At 43.7% G+C, this 23,472-nt stretch overlaps 1 protein-coding gene across 10 annotated transcripts in view; it reads left to right on the plus strand.

Moving 5' to 3' along the window:
- Positions 1-23,267, plus strand: part of LOC119383475 (transcription intermediary factor 1-alpha) — a 172,997-nt gene extending 149,730 nt beyond the window's left edge. For 9 of the 10 annotated variants that reach the window (XM_049412533.1, XM_049412536.1, XM_049412534.1 and 6 more), the window contains 3 exons: positions 9,292-9,348; positions 19,608-19,816; positions 22,897-23,267. In XM_049412533.1, coding sequence (XP_049268490.1) covers positions 9,292-9,348; positions 19,608-19,816; position 22,897 — 267 coding nt within the window. In that variant the 3' untranslated portion in view covers positions 22,898-23,267. The remainder of the gene's footprint in view (positions 1-9,291; positions 9,349-19,607; positions 19,817-22,896) is intronic. The other variant, XM_049412539.1, reaches the window with a different exon arrangement.
- The last annotated feature ends 205 nt before the right edge of the window (positions 23,268-23,472 follow it).

Here is a 23,472-nt window from a genome sequence, read left to right on the forward strand (position 1 = left end):
AGTGTGCCATCATCAGTGCAATATTGTCATCGGCTTGTGTCATTCCGTCTTCACGCTGACAGCTCCTTCAAGGCTCTCTTCGACACTCCTCTCACAACTGCATTCTTTAGTCGTACAAGCCTTGCCTCCATCACCTTGTTTCGGTTTGCGATCTGTTGGATTTAGCCATTCACTTAGCTTTACGGTCACTGTTGTAATGGAGACAAAGAGATAGTCACCCTCTTTTAAACTTCGTTGTGATAGTATGATCTGAAGACACAAGACATTCAAGAGTGGTTGCAGAGTGGCGAAACTATGCAATCTTAGAAGTGTACGATTTGTTGCTTGACTTGAGGATACAAGCAGCTTCATGGCTGAAGTCTAGCGCAGAGAACTATGAGCTTTAACCGGTTAAAGGGGTACTGACACAAAATTTCGTGGCCGAGAGAGCCTGTGGGATTGATTCCCGTGAACATGCGTATATCATCTGCAAAATATCAACAGCAAATATAGCTTGGAAGGTATTTCATATGAATTTTGAAGTTCACATGCGTGATCCAGCGCTATACATTGCACCTCACAGCATTGACACCCTTTAAAGTGACTCGAAGGCGACCCCCCTACTTCCCTGACGTCACCACGCTGCAGTCGGTACAACATGTTATGATGACGTCATACTCGCCATTTCTCTTTTGCCGCACTTGAGCAGACTACTTTTCGGCGTCTGCTCGAGAGTCTGTGGCCGCGGCGCACGCATTGAATGTTTTGTGTTTGGCGACACTTTTCCTGTTTCCTGTACTAAAGGACTTCTTGATTTCCTTGTGCTGTCTGGGCTGCGGACCGCTTGGAAGTGTGTTGCAGTTCTGTGTGCTGACGTGGTTGAGCGTTGCACACGCTAGGTAGTGATAGTCGCACCCAGCGGCTTGTCGTTTTTGGAGCTCATTCGAATTGAAACTGAGACTGGTCGGTAATGAGGAGACTGTAATTAATTATCTGTCGTGTGCTGTAGCAAACAATGTGCCGTGTTATGACTAACAGGCCCCCAGCAACACATTGCAGCTAAAAAACTCAAAGCCAAAATTTTTGTGTCAGTACCCCTTTAAGAACAGTAAAAAAAAAATAGTAAAAACTTGCAAAAAAAAACTGAAATTGTAACGTTTACAAATGATTCTTGTGATTGTATGAAGCGATAATATGGGAAAAATTTCTGTGAAACAGGTGAAGTCTGCTACAAAAATATTTTTTAATGCTGAACTGAAGAATGGCTTGCCTGCGTACTATTTCCACCTTTTGCCAGTTCAAAAACCACTCTCACTCGGAGATGATGAGGCCTTACAATTGCCACGTTTTCTTTACTGTCGGTGCTCTCAACCGTACTCTTCAGTTTCTTACAGTATCGGATGTTATTAATGAACAAGCACAAGGTATATGCACGCTGTCTGGAGTAAGTGTGGATTGTCACAGATGTTCAAATAGTCTTCAGGCAAATGCATGGGGGAAAAAAAAAAGAAAAGAAAGCACACACATACACTGGACGAGCCGATCTTGTTATCAGTCTTTGAAAATATATGCTTCACGAGCTCAGCTTGTCCCCTGCCCTTAACAGAGCACTGTGTTGGGTTAGTTGCTGCATAGTGTGCGAAGAACCTGTGAACTTGTGAGTACATGCTGGGGTTTGTGGGACATCTCTTAAATACAAGGCGCATGCATTGTCAGTTTAGATGCTGCTGTTAAGACCCCTACAATTGCAAGATTCCTGAAGGAGTAATTACAGTGAAATTTTGTCGGAGACCTTAACATTGTAGGGTAGTCCAGCACGAAGGGCAACTTCTACATTGCATTTGTGTGGGCTCGTTCGTGCCATACTTTCTAGGATTGCAGCAATGCATGTACGTTAATCTGCAAGGGCTATCATCTTCCCATATTCTGTCCCCTAGTATCAAGGTGTTGCAAGTGAAACAACGTTGAAATGATATCTTCTCTCTCCTTCTCCTTTGGATAGGTACTTTGTTGAAGAGGCTGTATTTTTTTTATAATAATGAGTAATGCTCGCTGGGTCACTGGAAGGAACTCCCGACTTTCTTTGTTTCTGTCTGAAACAGTCGTGTTGATAGAGGTAGCACTGATAGTACCAGCCTTCTTTTGTGCCACATGAAATTTTCGTCGCTCTGACAATTGTTTATACAATCATCGTTGTAAGTTATCTGTGTTTGCAGGAGTGGTCTTGGCCTGTATATAGCTATGAGTTATCATATGAACAAATATGGACGTAAAGCACTTTCGTCACCCGTTACATCAAATTGTGCATAATTAACCTAATGGATGCCTTAAAAGAAGAAAAAGGGTGCTCGTTCATGCGCATCTGGGAGTCATAAATGGACGACTAAAATGCATAAACACTCACCGTTTCTATCCCTTCCATTGTCCTCTCTTCCAAATAATTTTTGGCTATGTTGCTCTACTCTAAAATTTTGAATTAACCAAGTTCGCTGAAAGCATTGTTAAGATTAAGCAGATTTGAAATGTAGAGGAAACATAATTTGCCAGCCGAAAGTTTGAGATTTGTTTCTTTGACCACAGGCTTAATATTTGTGTTTAAGGATGGCATGTGCAACATTTCATACAGTAGGCTCGTGCGCATAAAAACTGCTCATTCAGTGTTCCAGGGCCTTGTTAATTCTATGTCACGACATACAAAACTCTGAAATCATATATGTGAAATCTGAAGATCGTGCTCACGAATAAAAAATAAACTCGTCTACCATATTGAAAAGCTTTTGGTGGAAAAGGACTTCTGATAAGGATAAATTGAATGGTTTGCCTGGCCTTGGTAACTTTCACCTACATTTAATGCACTTCTGTTGTGATGGAAAGAATGGATTTTTAAAATTCTGCAGTGTTTGTCATCGTATTTGAATACTATTTCAGATGTGCGGGTCCAGGCATATAGCAATTTTGTTATTTCACAGGGAAAAATGGCTACAAGCAAGGCATAAAGAAGTTTTTTTTCTGCCTTAAGGGGAGACGTGGGTGTGTTTATAACAGTTGGCTGAACAGAATGAAATTTAATACACTTATTCAATTTTTTCTGCAGATTCCAAATCTCTTCAGTAGAACACAAGATATGCTAGTTCTACGTTTTCTAGCAGAATTCTTGCGGGGATTTTTGGCAACTTCTTTTCGTCAAACACAAAAGCAAAGTATGCGGCAAGGTTGCCAGAAGGCTGGTCTAGCCGATGATGCGATTTATTTTCATATAATGTTGTTTACCAAATGATAATTCTCGATAACCATAAAGAGTATGAAGCAAAAGTTTTTCACTCATATTTGCATCCATTTATTTTTCATTCGAAGTTCGGTCAAAACAATCAAATTAGCATCATCGGCTAGACGAGCTCTCTGGCAGTCTTTCCACATATTTTGTTTTTGTGTTTGACAAAGCAAAGTTGCCAAAAAGTACCGTAAGAAATATGCTCTGAGAAATTGCATAAGTTTTGTTCTAATGCAGATAATAAAAATCTGCTTGAAGATTTGGAATCTGCAGGAAAAACTGAATGAGTGTATTAAATTTCATTCAGTTAACCCAACTAATAAAAAAATTTTTTTTTGTCATCTTTGACTTGATCGTGCTTTCCCAAGCAGACATCCATGACACCAATAGGGGACCTTTGATTCAGCTATAACATCCTTTTTTTTATGACGTGGAATATTTAAACAGATCTGCTGAAGCATCGAAAGTGTCTTCTCATGCACTTCTTCCTGCTGAATGAAGCTGCCATGCTCTAACATTGCTGAACTAACCTGCTGTTCTACTTGTTCCTGCATACATGCACGCTTAATTAGCTTGGCTTTCTTTGCCGTTGCTGTAATGTCAACACATTTGTTTTACTTGCCCTGCACTGTGCAGTTGACTATGCAAGGTTGTGCGCAGTAAGAAACAAAAGAAAAGTGTCTGCACCCAGGCTTTGTTATTGTGAAACATTGATCTTTCGCCTTGATGCACTTTTCATGTTATCGATGCAGTACTTTGCATAGCAAAGTATGTAGACAGGCAGGCATACAAGCAGGCATGATAATTAATGCCTTTGTTTCATTATTTTGAACAAGTATAATTGCATGGAAGCCAGAAGTTCCAAGATCAGTTGTCATGGCTGATGCTTAGTGTGTAATTTATTTGCAGTATGCTGTTCTTGATATCATGTGTATTAGGAATTGATTAGGTTAGTAAGCAGTACTGTGCAGTGCTGCATGCATTTAATGCGCTACTGTTAATGCAGCACATGCACTTAGTATGAACTGTTTTGTGCTTAGACAGTGCCCTTCAGCTATCATTTTCATGTTTTTATAAATGAAAAGAAAGATGAGAGCAATTACATGCCACTGGAAATGATTTGTAAGTTTTGTTGATAATAATAAGCCATAAATTTGCACTTCTAGGCCAAATAAACTGATCACACATTTTTCATGATCGTTTTCGTTGTTCTAAAATATTTAGCATAAACAGGTGATCAGAACAGAAAACTAATTGAAATTTTAAAGTGCTTCTTGGCTACGCAGCGGTCATTGAGTTTACATGCACGAATAATGTTCACTTACTGGTGTCTACACACTTTACGATTTGCCATGTGATACACTATTAGTTACCCCTCTTTGTATTTTATTGTTTATCACGATAACCTTAGCATGAACAGTGCATCAGTTTGAAAAGATTGTGTACAACCTTGCAGTCATTGTGGGAAATGGAACACTTTAATGGAACAAATGAACAGCGTTGTGTTTGTATGTACCTGGGTGCTCGATTGCCACAGTAGCCTCATTTGTGAGGAAAGTGGAGGCCATGCCTGACGTACAGGGTAAAAAAAATTGTCATCCACATTATGCTATAATACTAGAAACTATCAAAGCACCAGCGCAGTTCACTTGTTGCATTGCATGCCTATAGGCATCCCGCTCTGAAACCTTTTGTTGTGTTAAAGAGACAGGGCGTGCAAACACAGACACAAGAGGGAAGTCAAGTGTCTTTACTTCTCTCTTGTGTCTGTGTTTGCATGCCCTGTTTCTTTAACATGAATACTTACCAGCTAGCTCAGCTCTCTGTTATTTTAAGCTTCTGTTGTGACAGTAATGGAAGCTCGGGCAAGCTGGTAATCTATGGCAAAAATGAGCCCAGTGTGTCAGACGCAACACGGAGAAAGGAGTGCCACGTCTTTCTTTCTACGTTCTTGTCGTCTGTGCTGAGCTCGATTTTTGCGTCACATTAGCAATGCTGTGCACGGGCATGCACCTGTAGAACTTTTTTTTTTGTTTTTGTGTTCAAGGGGTCTCCTTGTGTCCCCCTCCTTTTTTTTCTTCCCTTTCTCCCAAGGTCAAGTCTGGGGTGAGCGTCCTTCCCTTAACTCTGGTGTTGAGAGCGGGTGAGACGGAGGCTGGCTTCTTGCAGTGCCAGTCGACGGCGTGCCTCTTTTTTTTTTTTTTTTTTGACACCCCTTGGTCATACTCTAGACAACTCTTGGCACTGGAATGGGACGTTCTTTTCTGGGCATGATGCCAAAATTTGCAATCAGAAAAGGTGCCACCATAGCATGGACAAACACGTGCGGTTAAGAACAGACCCACCAGCTAATATTTTCCTTGCTGGCACAGTGTTCTGGGAGCGCAAAAAAGAATACCCTTTTGATTTAACAGGTGTCACAGCCACATTAACAGGGACATTACATAGTTCTGTTTCCTGCTAGTTTCAACTTTTTTGTGCACAACGCTTGAGAAACCTCAGTAACATGCAATTGTACGCCGCAACTGCCAGAGAATCGGGTTTCTGAGTAGCAAACCACCTGCAAGAATTCATTGTGCAGTTGGGAACAATCCAAGAAATGGATCTTATTGTGAAAACCATGATGGCAGCAGAGGAACCATGTTCATGATGTATCTTTTAACTACAGTCATTAGGTTCAGAAACCTTAAAATTGAAACTATACGTTATGAGCAGTTGTATCAGGTGCTGTAAGTGCCCTCAAGAAGCAATTTTAGTTCATGTAGTAACTGCAACAAGGCTTTAACTGAAGTAGCCAGCTTGAATACACCGCTGTAGCTGTACCTTGGTGACCACGGTGTTATACCGCTATGCTCGTGGTTGCAGGTTTTATCCTGGCTGCGGTGCCACATTCAGGCGATGATGAGATTTAAGAACACCTTGGGACATAGATTTAGCTGCATGTTAAGGCACCCTGAGTGGCCATAATTGTACCTAGTGTCATCCACCACAACCTGCCTCATACTATTGCACGTAAAAACCATAAAATAAATTATAGTCCTTTCCACATAATCCTTTACTGAAACTCCTGCTTTGTGCAGTGAGGTCGTGCAGCAACTACTGTTTCTTAAGGCTCAGTTCTTCAGTTGGTTTATTAGTGCCGTATATCTTTTGAGCACTGTAGTCAGTACCTAGCATGCCAAAAATGCTCTGCCAACAGAATCGTTCTTCTGGTTCGCTATTGTGTAACTTTGCGCATAAATCTTGCAGATACCTTGGTGGTCTGTACTTAACGATGCACATGATGCTTCCTTTGCCTTGTGGGCCTTTTGTGATGCAAATATTTGCAACGTAGCACTCTTTTCCGGCAACCTTTATGAGCTAGCCCTGGTTATGGCTCTTCCAAACACTAGAGCTGTGTGAATGTTGAGAACATAAATTTGAAAGAGGTGTCCTCGATTCATTTTATTGAGTCATATGGAAAGTTTCTTTTCAGCATTTAGCTCATTTTTCCATGCTCTGCGGAACAAGATGAGGTGCCTCTGTAAGACTGTCTACTTGACGAAATTTCTTGTGGTCCGGGCATAGGTCGCATAAGGATACCATCGTGGTAATGCTGTGGCGACAGTGCTTCTTGGATTTCCCTTAAATTGGAAGACTCTTTTCTTAGTAATATAGTTTCATGATGCTATGTTTCTTAGCACTCGTGCTGCGCTTTTGTGTCAGTTAGTGTTCACACAGCTCTAGTAGCCTCCTCCACCTAACATCTCTGACTTTCTGTTGTTCCCAGACCGTCCTTTTTTTTTTCCTCTTGCTCTCAAATCGGCCTTCGCTGTAATAATTCTCCTCTCTGAAGCACGTTGTCGCAGTTTCTATTGGATGTGTTGCTCGCGCATCATTCTGCTATTGTTTTGTGCGTGTGCAGGCTGTTTCATGCTTGGGGGAAAACTCAAAGCTAGTTGCAATGCGCTCAGAGTTTTCCCGTAAGTGTGAAACAACCTGTACATGCATATTATCCAAACATGAGATTGCATATCAAGTAGTACCATGAGATGCTGACAAGGAAAGAGGGAACAGAAATGCATTAAAGTAAGCATTTAACGAAAGAGAACTGTAGCTGATGTGTTTTATCATTATCTAGGCTTGTGCGAATACTCGAGCACTTCGAATATTCAAACGAATATTACAGTATTCGAATACACTTCGATTTGAATTTAAATTATTGGAAATTTCTAAGTGCTCGAAATGAACGAATAGGTGTATACTAGTAGTCACGTTACGCCCCTGTAAAGGTGGTTTCACTGCAGTGGAGGGGTGCTGTACCGTGAATACACCTATCCAGGGGAAATCCGCACTGCCGTGAAGTTCCACTTCAAGGTTAAATGAACACATTACCGCCACATCGATTCATCATTTCTTAAGTTTAAAGTTTGTTATACCGGCTTATATGCTCTAAGTATAGTAAATTTTAAAACATAGCATATTTTACAGTTTATCACTTGCATTCTACCGAAAGTCAAATCCTGTTACTATTCAAAGTTGCTTCCACTTCCTTTGAACCAAAAAGAAGGACATTTGCACATGCCTTGTTTCAATTAAAAAAAAATATTGTGCAGGTTAGTTGGGTCATGACAAATATGCTCATTTTTCTTTATAATATGTGATATATACTATTAGAATTTGATTTGAAATTATTCGACCAAACTGCTATTCGCTTCGTACCTACAATTTACTATTTACACAAGCCTATCATTCTCCTTTTACTGGATATTTACATGAAACTTATTTGACCAAGTTCTAAATAGTGTTGGCCAGCACCGCACATGGCTATTGGCAGTAGTTGCGAAAGTTCCTTTCAGCTGCAGGCGTCACATAGTATGTGCAAGAATTTAGAAGCAGGAAACTAGCCAGCAATACCTCATATGTCACACCAAGGCAGCCAGAGTCGAGATTCGTGCTATACCATCAGCCAGAAGAATCATCCAGGTCGAAGAACTGAATTCACAAACAGACAAAAGGGAAGCCAAATAATGTATTGGGAAAAGTAATAATTATTATTTTTTAGCACCTAGAATCGAACTTTCATTAACTGTGTTTCAAGATTGGGTAAGCTTAGGTTTCATTTCATGAAAGACTCGCCTTGGAATTGTGCCACGTTGATCTTGAGTTCACGAATCCAACCCCAGCTGCATTTTGATGGGTGTGGAATTCAAATTTTTTGTGTACATACATTTCAGTGTACTTGAAAGATCCCCTAGTGATATAAATTTATCCGGCATCCTCACCATGGAATGCGTCATAACCAGATTGTGGTCTTGGCTTATACAATCCCTAAATCTAACTATGTATTTCTATTCATTTTGCTTCAGGACACAATTAGTTTCACATATGCTTTCTGAGTCTGCTTTGTCTGTTGGCTTTGCAGGGATAAAAAAGAAGACAATTCCTTGGTTCCGAGATATTTCTCACTCAAACACTGTGATGGCATGACATAATAGTTTCTGCACCTATAATTCGCATGCGCAGCATAGAAATTCAGTATTTCAAAGTCCACATACTGGAGTTTCGGAAACACAGCAGTCTTTAGAACATTATACCATGCTAGAATGAGCCATGCATTATTACTCCATGAGCAGTAATTCGTAAGCAACAAGTGCTGTTAGTGGTAATCCGTAAGTAACATCAATTGTATAAACATGCGTGCCTTTTGTAAGTTACATAGGCTAATGTGAATCGTGATGTTTCACGCAATTGAGATGTGCTTGTGCTTTCAGTGTAATGAAGTTTTGTGTTTGCACATGTTCATATGACCTGCAACAGTGTGCTGTTAGCTTCATTCAAGTGCATACAGTCGCAATGTCATTGTATGTTTTAGCCAAGCTTTCATTGCCACCTGGACCGTCATACGCAGGGTTAGCCATATAACTTACGGTTTGTGTTTATGCAAAGGGTGCATCATGTACTCAGCATTGTTTTTGTTGTCTTTGATTACATTTTAATGAGGTACCTTAAATGCATCCCCTTTTTTTCTTGCCACCTCTCTGGTCTCATAACAAATGCAGAAGGCTATTGATGGTTATAAAGTATGGAATAAAGGCAATATCTACAAGGCATTCGCAGTAAGTAGAACAGTTTGAAAAATTTGGTCACTCTGGTGAAGGTAAACCATTGTGAATGTAAATATGGGCACGTTCGATTTCTATCACTAAAAATACACAGGGACAGTAAAGAGACATAGACAAAACTTGTCTACCTCTTTTTGAAGTCCATGTGCATTTTTTGCACTACAAAGCAATATATTTTTCTTATCTGCAGGCACACATCTATTATGTAGCTAACAAAGAGATGCTCAAGATTGAGCAGTAAACTCGTAACAGTACATACAGGCAGAATTTCACTGTCACGATAAAGGTGATAGGCAAAAATAAATAGGCGAAACTCACGTAAAGAAGGCATGAAATTTAAGCTAGAGAATACAGATCTCATTCAATCGTAATGTTCTTGGCTCTACACCAAGATAGCAAGTCCATAGCTGCACTTGTATTCTGGGAGTGCCCATCTACTTTCAGTGAACTTCTTTAACTCGATTTAGAGCATGGAAGGACTGTCAAGATCAATTATTGCATCATGCTGCAACCATCTGTTTGAACCTTTCATTTTATGTAGAATTGCCCACATTGTTTACTACCAAGATACAAAAATAAAATGAATCTTCGGTGCGTGAAAGAGGCAATTAATGCTTGTTTTTTTTTTTCCCCGGTAGAAAATATCGAATTATTAACGTTACATGCATTATGAGAGATAGCCAGCAATGATGTGTTCTTTCATGTAAAAGCAAGATTACCTGTCTTCTTCATCATGCATAGCTTTTTTCAGCTTGCAACTTATGTCCCCTAACAAAGAGCATACTATATTTCGTGATCTTGTTTATGCTTGCATAGAAAGGAACGGCTAAAACGTATCTGCAGTGCAGTATTAGGTTGCTTATTATTAGCGGTGTTATCGATCCTGTGTACTAGAAGCAGACACACCACTAAAGGCAACTTAATGCTGTTCGATGCAGGTATGCAGACTCTGCAGAGGTGGTTAACACGCAGTAAGCGCAAATAATATTCGCCAATGTTTTGACAGATATATCGCTGTCATCCTTAAGTTAAACTTCATTCGGTGCCAACCTTGGGACTGGCCAGCTTGGGAATTTTTATTTGAATGGTACGAACTCTGCTTATTCGTTCGTATGAAAAATCTAATTGAAGGCATGTCTAAATAAGTGACACAAATTGAATGCCTTGTTTGTTGCTTTTCTCTAATCCAGGTCAGAAACCACTCTCCTTCATTTGTGTTCATATATTTTAGCTATCATTTAATATATTGCATCCTTTAAATAACATGATATAATCTCACGAGACAATAAGTACCTGAAATCTAAGAAATAATATGAAATTCGTTAAGGAACTCAAGACTACACATCGAGTTATTGAATTAATGATGACATAGGCCATAACGAGATGAGAATGCAATGGTGTCGATTAGAGGGTAAGCCGGTGTAGCCCTTTCTAATCGAGGTTACAAGGAGTTGAGTTGCGCAGGTCATATTATTCGTACAGCAGCCAGCTTGTGGGTTGCTAGAGTAATTAACAGAAATGGTAAAATGGAGTCCATTGATGTAATACAAGCACAATTACATACAAGACATGCAAAGTGAAAATGTAACATTTGTTGCTCCTCGGGACATCAGAACAAGAGCCAGTTCAACAGCTGTGCCTTTTTTATGCACTACTTTTGCGCTTTGATGCACATTATTCTGGCAAATCAAAGTTGACATTCACAGCTTAGTAAGCCATACAGAATTATTTTTTTAGGCAGGTGGCGTTTTTTTTTTAATCTTTGTAAGTGCTGTTATTGTATTTGCAGCATTCACTGTAGCGTTTGAACGTATTTTTTAGCGTTTGGCTTTTACTGGACAGAATTTCCAGCACATACCGCAGCATGAAGCCTGCAACCAGTTGTTTCTTGCCCTGTTCGGTATGTTGCCTCCCTGTGAGGTGGTCGAACCTGTAAAAATTATCGAGAAATCAACCTTACCAGCGCATATACCCGACGTGTAGTTCACACGAACTCTGCAACACCACAAGGTTGCAGCTCGCAGAGTACGCATGGTTCATGCTAGCAGGAAGTCAAAATTTTTTTTAATTACGTGGTCACTTCCTGTAATGGTAAGTCATTCATGCCATGCTCGTGCACGCGCTGTTACAGACCTGCCAACCTTGAAATTTGATAGATACTAAAATAGATCCTAGATAATACTAAAGTTCACTGAAAAGTAAGAAAACCTATTTGATTACTTAGTTTGTTTGCAGTTTATTAAATTTCTGTGGACTTCGCTTTTGTAGAGATGCTGTCAGTGCTGTATTCTGTACTCTCGGCCAGAATGACCTATGCCACAGCCAAACATAAATTAAAAAAAACTGAGGCAGCTATGCATTAGTGGTGCAAAGACTGAGAAAGCAGTGAGGCTGGTGGCATTTCCCTCCTCCTCGCCCTTCCTTTTCTCACCCCCTTGCTATACTATACTGTACATGGCTACGCTTTCTTTCTATCTCTTTCTTTCACTCTGTTTCTCTTTCTTTCTTGTTCTCATTCTCTCGCTCATAGCAGTGCAATCATATGCTTCCCATAAGTGCTTGCTTTGCTAGCGTGCCTGGATGGCCGAGTGATTATGATGCTTGCCTTCGGCCCACGGGTGTACCGTTGTTCAAATGCCTCCTTGCCAAGAAATTTGATTTTGTTTTATTTATTTATGTCTTCGACTCCTCGTCTCCACTTCTTTTTCCTCCTTTCCTTCCTCCAACATGTTGCTAGGTGCACCACAGGGGCGTAGCCAAGGGGGGGGTTGGGGGGGTTCAAACCCCCCCCCGAAATTTTTCAATTTTGCTTGCGTATATATACATGCACACATACAAACGCACGCACGAACATACATGAAGTATGGTTGAACCCCCCCCCCCCCCCCGAAAAAAATTTCTGGCTACGCCCCTGGTGCACCAGGTGGTTGCTAGGCAACGTGCAGTGACGTCAGAGCTAGAGGAGTTTCTGCGAGCAGTTTGTAGCCGAACCTCAAGCTTAAACAGCTCCACTGTTCAAAGTTAGCCCGTGGAATGTATGTGGCATCAATCGTAATTTTGGTTTTCATTTACTCATTGCTTGCATCAGTTGGTATCACTGCTACACGGGTAGGTATGCACAATCAGTGGGTCAAGAAAATTAGACTGTGAATAAAACGCCCAGTCACTGGATTTCTGTTCTTTTGAAATTAACTTTACCATAGGTAGACGCAAGCAAAATATAAAATTATTGGTGTCAATAGTGCAATTAAAAAGCCAGGTGCTCTATTAAGAAGATTGTGGAAGTTCGCAGGAATGAGTTTACTTGAACTCTCCAAAAGCAGAGCAAATTATTTCTTAAAGAAACGTAGCCCAAAAATTTGGAGGTTGATCTCCAAAACATTTCAGTGCTACCTTATGTAATTTGTTTTTAAGTGCATTGCATGGTTCTTGCACTTTCAAACAAATAAGTGTAGGTTTTATAACTTGTGCTCATCTGGCTCCTGCATATGACATTGGGGGAACTGTGTGAGCAGTGTAAGTGTTGTGTGCTGTGAAATAGAACACTAGGGCAAAATATTAGGTGCAAAGCACCTTAGGGGCTCGGCCTGTCGGCCTCTAATGTCACTGTTTGTCATGTAGTCACGGTCAGTGGCGTAAATACAGTTAAATCACAAGGGGGGAGGCACACCTTGCCATGACGGCCATTTTGTTTTTATTTATATAAAAGTTAAAATCGTGCTTTAAAATAATATTTGGAAAAAAAAAAAAAAAACGAGCATGGGTTCCCAGCTCATGTAATTGCATTGCTCTATTGAGTCTTCTCCGAAAGCGGTCAAGCGGCAGTGCAATTTCAATAGTCTCACAGAGCTGAAGGGTATTGAACACAGGCCTACACACACTACAAAATGAACAGGCATTAACAAAAAAAGTTATTGCACTATACTTAACTCTCAAGCAATTCAAATACATGCCGTTTGAAAGATACATCTCAAGGGGAGACAGTGCAAGGGGTCTCACTCTCGACCCCCACTAGCCTGAACACAAGGGGGGTCAGGACCCCCCTGACCCCCCGTGATTCACGCTAGTGGTCACGGTCCATTATAAAATGGGTATGTGCCACAAATATTGAGTAAATCTAATTACTCGCCACCGGTCCACCAGAAATTAAGAAGGCAATAGTTAGCCCAACAAATAGCCGATGACGTTAGTGGAACTGAAACACCCTTCCCTACATGCCATCGGGAACTGAAACCAGGCGTGTAGGGAAGAAGCACCTTTGGTCTGAACTGAAACCGGGCATGTAGGAAAGAAGAATAAAAAGAACCACCGACGCAGTTTTCCGACGTTAGTGGAGTGGAAACACCCTTCTCGACATGCCTCGCTGACGCGATCGAGGCGGAAAACGCGTAAAGTCGCTGCCGCTCGCTTCCGTGCACGTGCAGAGCTCTCGCGGTGCACTTGCGGGCCTCACAATGTACCGCCTGCAGTGCGGCTTCAAAGAGATCTTCAAGCTGAACAGGCACGTCCGAAAAGCGAATTTGATAAAAGGAGAAAGGCTCGTCAATCACGTTTACGGTGAAGAGCAGACTATCGACGACGACGACGCCCGACTCAAAGCGAAAAAAAAAAATGCATTTCCCACGTCACGATTACACCGTGTAAGACGTATACCTCGAGGTGAGTCTCATTCTGACATTATACGGCCATGGCACCTTTTCCTGAGAAGGTTAGAGTCAAGCTCTCTGCCGCTGGAGCATCACCCACTGATTAAGACGCGAGGCAGCTAGCTGATCTTTACTTTTGACAATGTGCCGAGTTCAGTTGAATTCAACCAACCGCGCAACGCTAACGGTATTGGCCTCGAGATCTTGGAGTGGCGCCCTCTCGCGTGTGACGTCAGAGCGGGGGCTCCGCTCTCAACCGCGCTGCAGCAGCCGCTGCTCCTGTATGCGGATCGTCTGCTTCAGGCGGGAACTTTGTCGAACGAACAGCCTCGCGACGGTCAACTAACGCCTGCAACGAATGTTTTCGAGTGTAATCTTGAACTTGTTTTAGTTGAGGCCCAATCTACAGGGCCAAGAAATCACCCGAATGGTCGACGAGTGCGCCGATGCCACCGGCCGCATTGCTGGTTAGAAAGTGAAAATATGTGTGAGTGTTCTCGCTCGTTATCTTGTTTCCGCCGTACGATACTTATTACTTTGGGTGGTGCTTTCAATATTTCAGTAAGCGTGCCCTTCTCCAGCATCTACAAGTATGTAGATAAAGCTTGTGAAAGGTAGCGGTGCCTCATCGAGGGTGAGGCAGTGTACGACGCAGGCCACGTTGTTGAATGCGCGGTCGAGGCCGTCAACGGAGATCGCATAACCGCCGCTGCATTCGTGCTGCAAACAAGTGCGCAAGTGCCGCCTTGTTGCACACCCCCCTGCCGATGCCCATGATCGCAGTTTGTCCCGTAGTGTTGGTTCAGTGAGAACGATATTACGTCGTAGTTCCTGTTAATACCGCACAGGGCCGTCGCATGGGTATTAGAATATAACAAATAGTTAATCGCTGATTATACCACGCACAGGGCCACAGAGATTAACGTGGCAAAGGCAAGCTGGGTCCAGTTTCACGCCACGCAGCCTAACGAAAAGTTTAAAGAGCTCCGCTTTTAAAAAAGCGTCTGCACTGCCTCATGTGAAAACTTTTAGAGAATGTGCACTAAACAGCGGCAACAGGTTTCGCTTATGACATTGTGATAAGCAGTCCGCTAGACACGCACTTGCCTTCATAAGTAAAATACGTATGTACGCCATCCAAATGCAGCCGTAGTCTCAGATATCCTGCGTCGCTCAGGTGAGCTCACGCGGCGCGCTTTCCTGCGAGGCGATTCGGAGGCCGCGTCGTCAGCTCTTTGTCTAGGGGCCTTCGCGGCAGGTTGTGGGACGGCACCACACCTGCTGTAAGTCGCCTATGCTTATAGCCTGCGTGCAATGAACGCCTTAAGTATTGGTGGGGCGCTTAAACACGGTCACAAGCTTACCTAAGAGTCGCGCGTACGGTGGGTAGCAGAAGTCACTGTCCGCGAAGTGCTTGCTGCACACGGTCGATGAAGGCCTGGAGCGCTTTCCCATTCTGAGCTTGCGATGCACTTCTTCTTCAGCTTTGGTTCCTTAGGGTAGTTGTGAAAGCTAACGCCTTTTTCACGAGCGGTCGAAGTACACTGAGGCACAGAGCAGTACTTCACCATTGCGCAGCACTCGCCGCGGCGACAAGCGGCCGCAGTTCTAAAAAACAAAGATTTGTAGTTCTAAATGAACGTTAAAAGCAGTCCCACGGTTGCAAGATAACCAATTGAACATCTTTTTTGTTGAGATTTACCACAACGGCGGTTTCAACACGGCGCTGGGCCTACGTAGCAGACGAAAGCGCGCGAATCCCCGCTCTGACGTCATACAGGCGCCGTTCGCAGCGCCGCCATCGGTCGCACACCAGGCCAATAACGCGAGTGTGAACGTTATAAAACGACGGGTAGGTCCCACGAACACGGGAATCAAAACACAAAGTTGTTTCACCTACAACCGTAACTGGACTTTCACAATGCGAGAAGACAGCGAGTAATCATTACTGTAGCCGCTGCGTGCATCCGCCGCGTCACTTACTGATTCAGGTAGTCCAAACGAGCGAAAGCGATGAACTCAGACAGCCAAAACAGAAGGCGAGACTGCGGTGATCCACGCTTGTCGCCTTTATTTCTCGTGCGACATTCCCGGGAACCCATACAGCTTCACACGTGAATCGCGTGCCTTGGTGTTGTCTGCACTGTTGTGGCAAGCCACGACACAGCAATACTTAGGACCTCACTTCCGCGGTGTCGCTTCTGCCAACGCGGAAATGCAGCTTCGCAAAGCAAGCCTCTCGGTTCAGCGTGCCAAGCTGTCGGCACGGCGTCCCAGTTTCGCGCGTGTTCCCGCTGTCGACAAACACGCCGAGTCGGCTGCGCCTGCCCCCAATTTCGCCAGAGCTTCTCTCCAGTCACAGAGCGGCGCTGTCGTCGCGCCGTAAACTTGAGCTTGGCAGCTGAAGAAAATGCGCGGCAAAAAGAGGATCAGTGCGCCCTCCTATTCGCTACTTGGCGCACGTGACTTGAGCTTGCCTCCCTATTGGTGGAGTCTTTTGACTATTGTCTGCTCCGAGCTTTCAGCGGCGCATTGACGCGCGCCATTTTGCCTCTGTGTCATTGACGATTTCCGCGATGTCAAAACCTGAGCGCAAATTTCGCACTCTGCACAAGTTTAATGCGAAAAGAGTGCGACGGACGCTAGTCGCTAATTTCATGAAACGCTCCGTAATACAGCGAAACGCCCAGGACGCTACAACCACCGCCTCCGATGGCGAAGTCGTGGATGCTTCCACGGAAGGCCTAACGTCCGCATCGGCTGTCGCGGAGCTTTAAGTCCGTCAGCCGCCGACCCTTCGAGCAGCGGTTGCGTGCGTCAAGGTACGATCTATCGGCAACCATCTGAGTTGGACGAGGAACAAGCGCAGGTAGAAGAAAGGCTATCGGAGTTGTCGTCCGCTGCAGCCGCTGCAGCGACGGAGAGGAAATGCGAATTCGTGGGTGACTGTGCCGACGACGCAGCTCGCCCGCTTGATGGAACTACTTTCACGATTCTAGATTTGGACGTGGTCAACAGCGCTTTGTTGGCCTTTGCAAAGTGTAAAGCATGCATTTGGGAAATGCATATCGTCCGAGACGACCGGGAGTTCGGACTCGCCGTGAAGTTGCGTTTTGTGTGTTCGACCTAGTGGTGAAGCTGCGACGGTGTGGAGCTTGCCGCGCGTTCTTAGTGATGAACGTATGAATCCTTCCACCGTGAAAGTCCTGGCTGCGCGTGCCATGCAGGCAACAAGAAACAGACAGACCGCGCTCAGTGATGTTTTCTCGTTGATGGGCGTCAGCCGTCGGGGTCTTCACACGAAAACGTGGCAACGCTACGTGAAGACACCGCGGCCGATCGCGCTGCATGTAATTTGACGAGCGACTGCGCGAGCTCGGTTCGTGAACTTTACGCCGAACTCAATATAGGCCACAGCGGAAACATCGCGGTGTCGTATGATGGGTCGTGGATGACCCGCGGTCATCCATCGCGCATCGGTGTCGGCGTTGTTCAGCGGGCTGGTGCTTGACTTGTTCTCTTGAGCAACTTTTGTGCTGCGTGCGAGTCGGGCCCAAAGGACAGTGACCCTCCTTATGCCGCGTGGAAAGATATCCAGTGTCAAAAAAAAAAAAAAAAACACACTTGAGAAGAAGGCTGGGGAAATGGAGGTTGAGGCTGCCCTCATCCTCTTCAGGAGGTCTCTTCAGCGGCGCAACTGGCGCTACACCACGGTGCTTTGCGACGGGGATAGCCGCAGTCACCTTGCACTGCAAGAAGGTAAAGTGTATGAATATATCGCACTGGAAAAAGAGGACTGTGTAAATCGTTAAATTTCTATTTCCTGCACATATAAATTTAAAAGTTAATAAATTTCTTGTGTGTGATAGCCATGGTATGGACACTGAACTTTTACCATCTGCAGAATGACGAATTATGATTTGATTTGAAAACTGTTTGCAGCGTTGCACTCATTGCTTATTGCACTATCTAGCTATGCATTAATATTTACTTTTTGCTGAGCACTTTTTTCTTATTGTCTCCGAAAACAATAGAGTGGTAGCTTTGTGTATCAGCTGAATCAATTGACCGACAAGAAAAAGGTTTACACGTTTGAAATCAGCAGAAAAAAACTACACAAGCTTTTATATTTTCATCAAGTTTCGTTAAAAATGCAGAAAATATCTACACATACCATGTCCCCCCTTAAAGGGCCTATCTACCGCTCGGAAAAATTTTTCTGATTGTGGTGAAAATGAGAAGATCGTTCGTCACATCGGTGGCAACGAGCATGCTTTTGTCAAAAAAAAAAAGGAATTATATTTTTAATTTGATGTTGAAAATCTTGAAAGAATGACCGCCAGCGTCACCCAACGGCGATGTGGTTCAATCTACTGGTAGGACAAGAAATCATCGCAAGTGAACTCATTTTGCTTAAAAACAAACATGTATAACTTGAAATTGTATTTTACGCATTTGAGGCAGCTTTCGGTTGCATCAGAGAGTAATTTCTTGCTTTTTTTTTCTCGTGTCCAGAAAGGCGCCTGGTGGCGTTTAATGGCATCTTCGACAAATTGCACTGGTGTGCCGTTTCGTCCAATTGACGTAGCGCCTGGGTGCCCCGGTGCGATTTGTCGAAGATGGCATAACTTGCGGCACCACCTTCGATTGCATCTGCTTCAGCTCATGTGCTATCCCACGTGGCTCTCCGCGCTGGTCGTACTGTGCCGCTGTATTGTTGTTAGGATGTCTCACATGTGCTGCGCTGTGAAGGCGTGCATTTATCGTCTTTTTGATGAATCAACTTGGCTTGGATTGAGGCAGCAGTGCTAAAGTAAACACATAGGCTGTGATTACAGCAAAACAAGTGTTCTGTAACCGTATAATAAGGCTTCATTTAATCGCTAGCGCTCTGAAAACGACTGTTACATTTATTACATTAGTGTTCAGCGGAAATAATGTAATCCTACAGAAATCACACGTGCTTCGGGTTTTAATTTTTACCGGCACTACAATCGTCATCGCGTCCACCAACCAGTGTTGTGGGCATGTTTCACGCCAATGGAAGAAGACCGAACGCAGATCGAAAAACTCTGTTATAAAAATTTCTACTCACTTTCCAAAGAAACCGCTGCAAGGTTGGACACGTCAGACTGTATGCTTTCGATTGTGGTACAAAACAGAAACGCGATGAAGGGCGGTAGACAGTCCCTTTAAGGCTCACAGCTCACATGAATGCATGTCGCAGCTTGTTTCTGGCGTGTCACTTAATGATCAATTAATTCTGTTCACTGTTAGGGCTCCATGAATTTACTTCACGAAATAACTTCCCACAAATGTGTAGCATCTCCTAATTCGTGATGAATCCAGAGGTTGCTTCTTTGGGTTCTGCCCGTGCAGTGTGGTGCGATGTCCGTTCATTCTAGCGCCCACCTGCTAATTCAAACTCCGCTCGTTCGTTCCGCTTAATGTGAACAATTTTATATAGTTCCTTTTGATTTCGAATTGATGAGCGTTTACTGTATTTGAATTCCTGATTTTCATAACCACTGGTTCTTTTGTTTGCCCTCTGTAGTTGTTTTCTGGCTTTGCATGAATGCTGACGGGTGTCCCTCTCTCTGCTTGCAGAAGGAGTCTCAGGTGTGTCAACAGGCACGAACCCTGGAGCGGGACTTTGATGCCCTGGTCCAGCAGTTCTTGCCCGAGCACTACGCCGAGCTAAGAGATGCCCAGCCCGACCCGCAGCCGGGCTATGAGTCTGACCCCGAGCGCCGCAAGAGGGCCCGCACGTCCTCCACATCTTCCTCACCTCCTGAGCAGACAGTGATTCTATCCTGGTGAGCTGTCACCTGCTGTTGATTGGAATTCGGTGCGCTCGTGAGAACAAAAGTTTGTAGGCTGCAGGCATCCGAAGCAATGTGGTCTTTAGTATGCAAGATGGTCATTGAAAATCATCAGCTGAGCTCAGGTGTATTCCATGGCACCCTCATTGGCATCTTAGGCTCGGCTGTGCGAAAATTCCGGTTTGTCTGCAGCAGGCTGCTGTAGGTTCTTCCAGGACGACGGATTGTAACTGATTGCAACTGGAAGATAATGCAGTTGTACAGGAAGTACTGGTTGTGAAGTTTTTTAGTTTGTAAGGTTTTAGTCTCGGGCAACTTTGACAGTCGCCACGTTTATGTAGATGCAAGTGATTAATTGTACGACTATTTGAGCACACCACATTCATGCTGGGGAGTTTAATCGTATGCACCAGATAGTGATAAATCGAGAAGGGAAAGATGTCTCTCACAGTTCGTGTAAATGCTGGCACATTGCATCAAGGGGGAAGAATTGAAACATGCATCATATGCTTTTTAAATATTAATGCTAAGACCATTCTGCCACCTGGCTTTTGGCCTATGAAGGTTATAATACACCCATGGGTCCTAGGTTTTACCTTGTCTGCCTATATTTGTGTTATGTGTGTGGCATTGAGAATAGAGTATTTTAGTTACAAGCTCCGGCAATGCCTTGTCTTCTGCTCAGGATTGGGAATATTTCTTCTTTTCACTTGGAAGTACTCAGAATGGTGCACAGTGCAGGCAGGCAGGTCACCACAAATTAGTCACGAGACATCTCGTCCAATGTTCTGTTGGGTGCTTGCTTGCTGTGTATGGTATCCTCGTGAACAGCCATAGTGCCTTATGGTTTGAGGAAATACTAACGTATGCCCCTTGTTTTTCTATGCTGGCATCTGCTTGTATGCCACTGAACTTGAGCAGTGAAGAGCGAATTTCACTGTCCACTCTTGCGCACCTTACTTAGTGCTATACTCGAGTACAAGTCAAGGAAAAAAGCGGCTTTTCGCCATCAAAGGACCCCCCTCCAGCCAATGGCATCGCCGTGCATAGGTCGGTAGAAAACGTGGAGCTCACTCAGGCTCGTTCGTGGAATATATTCCGCCCTTAGGGCTCACTCGGACTCAAGACTCACCAAAATTTTCCTCAACCGGACTCGCTCGGAGTCAGGCTCACTCAAATTTTTCTCAAGCAGAATCACTCGCACTCAGACTCACCTAAATATTACTCCCTAGGACTCGCTCACTCATGGCTCGATCTGAGTCTGAGTGAGTCGACTCATGAGTCCGTTAGCGTATAATTAGCTTTTTTCGATCGGATGTCAACGCACTTAAACGCCACTATCTCGTATAATCTATGCTCTACGATATGCATTTTGATGTCGTACCTTCGCATACGAGTTATCAGTGACTGCAATCCAGTAAGGACATTTTTATTGAAAGATATGACTCACACGAGATAATTTTATCAAGAACTTCATCTGAAAAATTTTGCAAGGGGGGGGGGGAGTCAAGGCACGTCTCTGATAATAAATATTGAGCTGGCATATGAACGCTAGTGCGTTGAAGTATCCCTGAGTAGAAGTGAGTATCAACGTGAGCCGGTCGTAAGGCTGATGGTAATGTTGAAGTTGAGTAGTTCTCATCATAGGTCGGCAAAAAAATTTGGAGCTCACTCAAGAAATATATTTTGTGCTTAGGGCTCAACTCACTAAAATTTGTCTCAACCGAACTCACCCGGACTCAAACTCTCCAAAATATTACCCGCACTCAGATCGAGCCGTGAGTCTAATCATGAGTGAGTTTGCCGGCCTATGTTGCCGTGTCATCATGACATCGCGGCTGATCGCCTTCGCGTCACGCTCACCTGAGGAATCAAAAAGCGTGTTCTCCTTCGCTTAAGGACCTCAACCAAAATGACCGCCTTTGCTATTCGCGACAATGTATCGGCGGCGTCAGTGAGATCGCGCTCTTGCAAACTGACCTTAGTGCATTTATGCCAATTTGAATTCCACAAAAAACTTTGTTTATGTGTTGTGTGCAGCGTTCGATAACGACGATCACCGTGGTGTTTCGTTTGCTGCATAAGCGCTCGGCGCTGCCTGGAAACAGCTGCCAATATTTGCACTGTTGATCGGCGTTCCACTACCGTGTGCGATACAAAGCGGTCGTCACCATCCTCTGCGGGTGTTTTGTCTGGAGTGTGAGGTGCTGCGCGTTCTGCCGTTTAGTCCCTGTCTGTGGTGTACATTGCTTCACACGCCTGTTGTCAGACCAGCGACTGTGACAGGTGGCGATATCTGCTTGTTAATTTTTGATTTCACCTGTAAGTTGTTAATATTACGGTTGGTGTGTAGCGCATGACGTTAGTTGGTGGTTCCCTCATATTGTGTCCGCAAAACTGATGGCTGTCTGGTTTAGAATCTCTCAAAGAGTAACGACTTCATTACTCTCTCGTTTACCGTATTCACTCGAATCTAGGCCGGCCCCGATTCTAAGCCGACCCCTGAAATTTGCTAGGCTAGAAAACAAAAAAAAAAAGCTTAATCATTGTACTCGAATTTAAGCCGACCCCCTCCCCCCCACTTTTGCACATGTTTTTTCGAAAAAAAAAAAACATCGGCTCAGATTCGAATCAATACGGTATTGCTCACCGGCCTGCAATTACGCCTGTTACTGTGCAGGCGCTGACTCACACGAACGATGGCACTGTGGTTGCAATTCACTACTCCAGCTGAACAATAAACTCTTCCACGAGTTGTATTCTATCAGGGAAATAAAAGAAATTGAACTAAAATTATATCTTTGCTCAAAATGAAGGCTTCCAGAGGAACTACTTTACGGCACAGGCGCACTCATAGAAGCTTGGGTACAAGCACTGCCTGTAGGTGCCAAGCGGTCCGTGTCATGTTATCTCGAAACAGTGATCTAGTATGTGTCCAGCTTTAGCTATATTTGGAAGCGGTGGCATTCAACACTTTGAAAACAAAGCTCGCTTTTAATGCACAAGTGGTCACCGTTTTTTTTGTTAGTTTCCTCTTTTCTCATATAGAGATGTCCTTGTTTTGTCTGTTTCAGATGATGTACAGAAGCTGGAGATGCAAATATTGCAAGGCTTCCATGCGTGCTCCCAGTGAAATAAAGTGAAGCCCTGACATGTCACTTTCTCGGACACCAAGTTCTGGACACCGAGTTCTGCAACTGTTGCGCTTCCCACCATTCAACGAACTGAGCCTATTTATTGTTTCTTGTAACCGCACAGCAAGTCGGTGAAAAGACAGTGTGTCGTCAGTGTCTTAAGTTGTTCTCCCCCTTCGCATCGTTTTGTTTTGTCTGGTGTGTGACATCCTTGCATTTTTCTCTTCAGGGTCTAGACCAATCTACATGCATATATATGTATATATATATACACGCATAAATATAAAAAGGAAAAGTCTTGTTAAACCAAACACTTTGGAGTCTTGTCTGATTTGCATCTTTGTGCTTTTTAGGGAGCCATTGAAAACGTGAATAGCTCATCTCAGCGTTGTGCATAAAGGGAAAGAAGAGGGTGGCAGTTTTAGCGGTTGCTGCAAAAATTACTAGAGGAAACTTTGGCACTGCTATTATTGTCACTTCAATACAAACGGCCCACAGCATTGAAAAAGGAAAAGA

Source organism: Rhipicephalus sanguineus, chromosome 2 (assembly GCF_013339695.2).
Source record: "Rhipicephalus sanguineus isolate Rsan-2018 chromosome 2, BIME_Rsan_1.4, whole genome shotgun sequence".
Taxonomy (NCBI): Eukaryota; Metazoa; Arthropoda; class Arachnida; order Ixodida; family Ixodidae; genus Rhipicephalus; species Rhipicephalus sanguineus.